The sequence below is a fragment of the Capsicum annuum genome, chromosome 4, assembly GCF_002878395.1.
Source record: "Capsicum annuum cultivar UCD-10X-F1 chromosome 4, UCD10Xv1.1, whole genome shotgun sequence".
Lineage (NCBI taxonomy): Eukaryota > Viridiplantae > Streptophyta > Magnoliopsida > Solanales > Solanaceae > Capsicum > Capsicum annuum.
Window position 1 is genome coordinate 222,707,716 of NC_061114.1, and position 7,350 is coordinate 222,715,065.

The 7,350-nt window shown below is 32.2% G+C and overlaps 1 protein-coding gene across 1 annotated transcript; it reads right to left on the bottom strand.

The window, feature by feature from the left end:
* Nucleotides 1–4,705: 4,705 nt before the first annotated feature.
* On the bottom strand, nt 4,706–7,071 carry LOC107869449 (WUSCHEL-related homeobox 4). Its single transcript, XM_016715985.2, has 3 exons — nt 6,764–7,071; nt 5,553–5,840; nt 4,706–5,150 (listed from the first exon to the last, which is right to left on the bottom strand). Exons 1-3 carry the CDS (start codon nt 7,034–7,036, stop codon nt 4,983–4,985), a joined length of 729 nt encoding a protein of 242 aa, XP_016571471.1. The 5' UTR covers nt 7,037–7,071; the 3' UTR covers nt 4,706–4,982.
* Nucleotides 7,072–7,350: the final 279 nt, after the last annotated feature.

The following is a 7,350-nucleotide window of genomic DNA, read 5'->3' on the forward strand; positions in this document are numbered from 1 at the left end:
CACACATGTTTTCACGTTCACCGAATGCAGCTTTAAACTGATTGAAAAATCATGTCCATGAATTATCATTCTCAGTACCTAAAACCCCCTACGCTAGTGGTATTATACATCCTAAATTAAGTAAAAATTGTATTAGTAAAAGAACAACAAGATTTTTTTAAAGTCTACCGGACAAAATCTTTATATGTGTTAACATATACATAGATGTATATGTTAACATATACATAGTTAGCATATGTTATTAGAATATACATAACTACGTACGTGATAATAAATACAATTTTTACTGTTCTTTTTTTTTACAAAATATAGAAAATAAGTTAATGAATTTTTTTCAATAACTTAAAAAAAAATTAAATATGAAATACAATGTATGTTTAAAAAAAATAGGGATTTATTATTTTTCACATACCTGCACCATCAAGAGTACTTGCTGAGATGAAAGTGTCTTGACATGGTCCACTTAAATGTGCACCGTCAACAACAATAATAGGTCTGCAATACTCAAAACCCCTTATCATGGGATGCAATGCTATAAAAAAATACATGAACCGATTATTTCATGATTTTTGCATTGCCACGTGTGAATTAGGATGTACATTTTTTAACATATAAATGTATCTTGGCATTTGTCTATAACCATCCGCAGGTCCGCCCCTAAGCAAAACGATGGCACGCTCCTTCGCACGCCATGCTTTCATATAATTTATATCCATACCATATACAGCTTTCATTTCCTCAATGATGTCCCCCGGTGTGTGCCTTCTCTTATAGTTAACTAGTTTTTGAGCTGTGAATTCACATACAAAAGAATTTGTCGCCAAAATATTCTGTAGTAATCTATCCATCAAATTACATGTATGTTCTGGATTAAATTTTTGAATCATAAAAACATTTGTTTTTTTGTAACTAGATGCTTCCAACTTTCACGTACATTCCTCATTGTAACAGCGCAGTACATAGCTGAAATATAAAAAACACTATTTATATGATTGTCTTTTGCATCGTTTCGTAAGTTTTAACAATTTAATTGTTACAAATCCATCATAATACAACATAGACATGCATAATATTTCATTAAAGACAGTTATATACAATATAATAATTCACGTAATAAATTTTAAAGATAAAGTATGCAGATTATGGATTAAATAACAAATCTACTGACATGTTACCAGTTATGTATATGTTTACACTTACATAACTGCTCATGTAAATGTTTTAACATACATAACTGCTTTTCCTTATCAAAACTGCTAATTTAAACAATTTGAAACATATACATAGCAACTTATATGTATATTTACCAAGCACCTCACACATACTATACCCAAAAAAAATGGTAACCAGTTGTGTCGTATGTAAGCAATGGCTTTTCAGTAATAAAAATAAAAAAAAATCTGTAAATTGAAATTTATTACCTTGCATAAACATACTAACTTCAACATACTAACAAACAGATATTGCTAAGGCCACACTGATAATTTGTATTTCGATTTTAGTTTTAGCACAAAAAAACACACATGTTCATGCAACTATATATAACATTTTAATTAAAAATAAATAATATAAAACATTCAAGATTTCATATATCGTACTGCTTAGTATAAAAAAGATACAATTAACCTTTTTTTGTCTGACCGTTTTGCTCTAACATTGAATCCATTAGTCACCTTATATTTCGACATCACTGAAACAAGCGTATTTTTATCCTTATACATCTGTTTCACCTTTACATCAATACTCTTGCTATCACATATGGAGTTATCTTCAACCTCCGGAACATACAAAGCATACTCATTTTGTGTCTCAGCAACAGATAAAGCCAAAGCATCAGATTCAACACCTTCCAGGCAAACCGCAGCTCCTATTTTCCTATCGAACAATATGTCATCTTCACATTTTTCTGTTGTTGAAATACATAGCTGATACATCATGAACATCAGTTGCCTTTTTTTCAACTTGACATACAATCGTACGTTATTATCGTTACAGATATAAAAAGGTGAATCGTTCCCGTCAACAACATAACGTACATCAATATTTTTTCGAGTTTCGTCAATGTTTAGTTCATCAACAATTGATGAAATCAACCTCAAATAATTTACTGATTCAGCAACAACAATATCTTCACTTTTATAATCCACATATTCTGTTTGGGATCTCCATTTACTCGAGTACCTTAAAAGAATAGCAATATTCATCTTCAATAATTCAAAATGATTTGCTCTCTTCAGTAAACAACAAAAAATAGAGACGAAATTTGATTTTTGATTTATGATTTTGCTTCAGATTAGCGTTTTTATGTACTTGTGATTTTTAAAATTTGAAATTCCGTTGATGAAACATGATTTATGGGATACAGTAATCCACGTATTAAATTAGTTGTGTCATTTACGTCAATGAATGTTGAATGTCCGTTACTCCCTGTTTTCTAGGACTCTAACAGATTAAAATATATATTACTTGTTATGTATATGCCTTTTAAGGAATATATATTAAACTAATTCAAAAAAGTGGAATGGGATGTAATTACTTCTAAAATGTTGACATTTATGTTATTTACACATTTAATGATTAGCCCATCCATACTAATGTGACTCCCAATTGGGCCTAATAATTTGTCATTTGATGTCTGAAGAGATCCAAACTTCGGAGTGGTAGAGCCGCTTCGAGGACTTCTATTTAAGATGCATATTTAAAGGACTATTTTTATAAATTCCAATAGTTTAGTATGTAATTATATATAATCTCAAATATTTTTCATATTTTTTTATAATGAACATGATGTCATTGATTCAAGATCTAATGGTGATGGTGAAAATTCGAGATCTGTACATGAATTTTGTACGAATCATTCGATATCTATATACTAGTATCAGTTAATTATCAGCAATCAGAAATGCCTGAACAACACCGTCACCTCCGATGTTTCGAACAAATACCTCTTCCTCATCAACCATCACTCCATTCTCTGTTGGTATTTTGTGGTTCGCTGCTTCTACTGAAGCATCAAGATCGATAATGACTTCCATACAGAACCTAAGAGTCCTCCAAAGCTATTGTTATTCAGCCTCGATCGGTTGAGGCCTGATTCGGTTCTTAAACCTAAGCTTAATGATGCATTCTAATTCACTTGAAAAACAAAGAGACAGGTCATATATATATTGAATCAACCATCTTATTACCATATAAACAAGGTAATGTGTTTTTAGGAAGTTTTAAGTTTTATGCAGCACTAAAATAATCTAACTCTAAAATTTGATTCTGTTATTTCTGAATTCTGGTGTAATTTTTTTTGGTGCCTCTAAACACCATTATCATCAATTATCAAACCACAACTTATAAATAAATCATGTGTCCTTGTTGTTATGGACTTATGGTTGTAAGTTTTGGCTTATTTAACTCAAAGTCCTTTTCTATTCGTCATTACTGTTGGTGAATGGTGCCTCCAAACTCAATTATCAATTGAGGTCTCGTTTGTATCTTAATATGTTGTTGTTAATGATTGTCGATATATAATAGTGGTGATTATATTCGGCAACAAATGGTGGATGCATATAATAATGGTTGGTTAGGATGATTGTAAATGGTAATTAATGGTGATGAAGATTGACCGTGGTGATTGACGTTGGTGATAATTGTGCCAAGGATGGTGGTCATCAGGGAAAATATAGATAAAGTAGTATGGTAGACAGACATCTTTGTAGAAATATATACTTATAATAATATTAAATATTAGGATAGTTACGTTAAAAGAAAAAGGACAAATTAAGATAATGAATCAATCTCTTTTTTCATTAATTATCTACCTAATCGAACTCCATCATTAACTATCCTAATAAATCATTTTGTTTAGTCTGCTCCAACTGCACCCTACTCTTTAATTTTTTAAATCTATGTTTTATTTGCTTTCCCTCCAAAGTTCGTATCTATGAACTGATCTGCTACCCCACAATCCATTAGTCAACACTATAAAATGAAAAAGAAGTTGCATGTCTTCTGATTGACATACCATCTGCTAGCTAGCTACTTTATCAAAGTCTTCCAAAAAATTAATTTACAAATAATTCAAAAATCAAAGTACTATTATCATGAATATATTAATGTAAAGAAAGATTAACCACTAATTAACCCGTCCCCATCAATTTTGAAATTCTCAAATAACACCAAAAAAGAAGAATTATGTAAAGATATGTGCGTGGACTTCAGCGTCCTGATCAGTCCTTTTGTCAATAGTATCATATAACTAATAACATAGATCTAGACTCCTTATTAAGAGTTCTAATTAACATAATAACTTATGCTCAAATTCTATATATACATATTAAGAAATTTATTTACTTATAAATATTTTTGATTGTGAATCTAATTACTATTATTGTAATACTTGAGGGTCCAACCCAAACAACTAGACTAATAGGTGGGAGAACCGGGGGCAGAGCCAACTTAGGGTGGGGGTCATCCAAACTCCTTACGGAGGAAAATTACGCTATTTTCCCTCAGCTAGTTTATGTGTTTATTTCTTCATGTTTACTAGCACCACCACTTGAAAAAAATCTAGCTTATAAACCCGTTAGCATTTCTCTTTTTAACCGATGAGGAACAAATTGACGCAGAGTATAATATCTCGCTAGAACAAAAAGAAAAATACTAGTAAAAAATAATGTTTGCAGCATTTCCAATGAGCCATAACAGATAGGGGTGTTTTAGCCTTAGGTCAGGAATAAGTCACTAAAATGCCCAGAATCCAAGAGAAGGGAATTGGTACAGAGATGGATTACAACATACTACTACTGGATTTGATGATTCATATGTTTCTCTTTTCTCTTTTCTCTTTCCCAAAACAAGGAAAGAAATCAAGAAAAGGAAACAAAGCATGCAAATCAAAGAAAGTAAATTAAAGATAGACGAAAATGATAAAAAAGAGTAGCTAGTCAGATCATAATTAAAAAGAATATTCTTGTGATGAATTATTTAATTCATCTCATGCCTTCTGGATGCAATGGGAAGAGTTGAAGAGTCCTATCACCATTTTCTCTACAACTTCTTTTTTCTTCTTCTTCTTCTTGTTCTTCCTCCAAGTATTCAAATGTCCACCCCCTACACTTTCTCTTGTATGGACTATCTTCTTCCCTCACTACTTCTCCCTATATCAATAAGTTACGCTTTATCAGATCAATTAAAAGATAACTACAGATAACCATCAATAAAAAAGCGATTGAAATTAGTAAACATTGGCAGAGCTAGGGTGCAAGGGGTTCATCCTAACTTCCTTTAACGAAAAATTATACTAGCTATATATACAAGACCACCAAAATTACTTTGTATACATATATAAGAGATGTTGAATCACCTGAACTTATCGGTGTGTTATAACATGTCAAAATGTAGTAACGTTCTAAAACATGTCCAAATATAATGGTTATTACAACATGTCAAAATAGATCGACAATTTTAGTTATCTTTTTTTATGCTGACAGTGAATTATAACTTCATTTAATAGTTCAAAATTTATATATACTGATAGTGCAAAAGATCATGAGACATACCCTAGTGTCAAATGACAAAGGACTAGTGACTATGGCTGGTGGTGTTCTTGGACTTTGGCTAAGGCCAAGGCTATTCCTCTTCTGCTTTTGTCTCTCACGAGCTTTGTGGTTTTGAAACCAATAGAACACATTTTTCCCTTCTATTTTCCCATATTTCCCTAACTGTGCTGTGATTTGCTCAATTTGCTGGGCATTAGGGGTACGCATTCCACCTCTATACAGCATTTCCAGTATCCCTATCTGTTCTTGTGTTGGATTCCACCTCGTTCCTCCTGGGTGTGACTCCACCTGCATCAACATACGTGTTACATGTAAAACATTAAAAGGAAAAAATAAAGCAGTACGGGTACACTAAAGCTCCCGTTATGTGCACAGTTCGGGGAAAGGCCGAAGCACAAGAGTTTACTATATGCAGCCTTACGTTATATGTAAAACATCATTAAATGGATCCCCCTGAGCCCCCATGAGTCCTAACTAGCTACCGATATGACATCGATCGGTGGAAGCAGGTGTAAAGTGGTAGGATCAATGTTCTAAAAATTACTCCCTCTATTCCGAAATAAGTTGTGGTTTTAGCTTGACCATATTCCTTAAGAAACTACTCATTTCTAGAAAACAAAGAATGTTTTTCTAACGTATCCTTAATAAGTACATTGAAAAAAATGTAGTAGTTTTTTGGTAATGTAAAACTCTCCTAATTTAGAGAAGGATATCACTGATGTCTTCTTAATTACTATCTAAAGTAGGCCCTAATCTAAAGTACCACATATTTATGAACAAAATATAAAGGCTATAATAAAACATATTCCTAAACGAAATCAGTACTAATATTTAAAGAAAAACACTAGAGTTTTTCATGTTCCAACTAGAGAAACATGTTAGCTAGAATAATCCCTACATCATTTAATGCGACCCCTCTATCATTTAATGTTAAATGTAACTAGTACATACCACTTCACTCTAGTAGAGACGAACTAAGAGTTTGAACTTTATGAATTTAATAGGTTGTTGTATGCAATGTTCTTTTGAGTTAATTGCAATGTACTATTTGTACTACACAAGTAATATTTTTAACACATAGTAAATAAAGTTTAAGCCAATTGGGTTCAGTTGAACTCATAGCTTTAGTTGATACATCACTAGATTCAACTGAACTCATTGCTTTCTGTTCAAATCATGTATAAGCATATGCACAAAGTTTTTGAAATTACCTGAGAGGAATCTTTCTTCTCTTCATTGAAAGCATGTTTAGGAGGGCTAGTGCTACTTTCAGGTCTAATGAAGCTCTTAAGATCAAAAGGAGGAGTAACAATGGTGGTTGAATCATTATTGGTAGTACTGGTGAGCTTAGGAGCAAGTGGTCTTAAACGTTTGCAACCAAGTGTAAGTGAAGGAGGAGCAGTTGTGGTTGCTTCATGCTCCAAGAATCCACGTGTGAATTGATGCACCTTCATGGTTAAGCTTCCTGATGATCCCATGTACATGAAGAGAGGATTATAATATTCATGGGACTAGACTCTTCCCCATTATATAGAACTCAATTATCACTCCTACTACTAAAAGGTGGAGTTTAACTACCATCATATTTACTGACAGAGTAAAAGAATTTTTTACTGTGCGATCTAGTTACCTAAAAGATAACTACACATTGTAAGCCCGTAACCAACCAACTAATCTATAATAAGTTAAATTCGTAATGTTAAAAGTACAATACGTACTATGTTGCAATACGTTAATAGCGTAAAAAAAATTTAGACTGGCGGTATCTATTACTTTATTTGTCTCAATTTATGTGGCA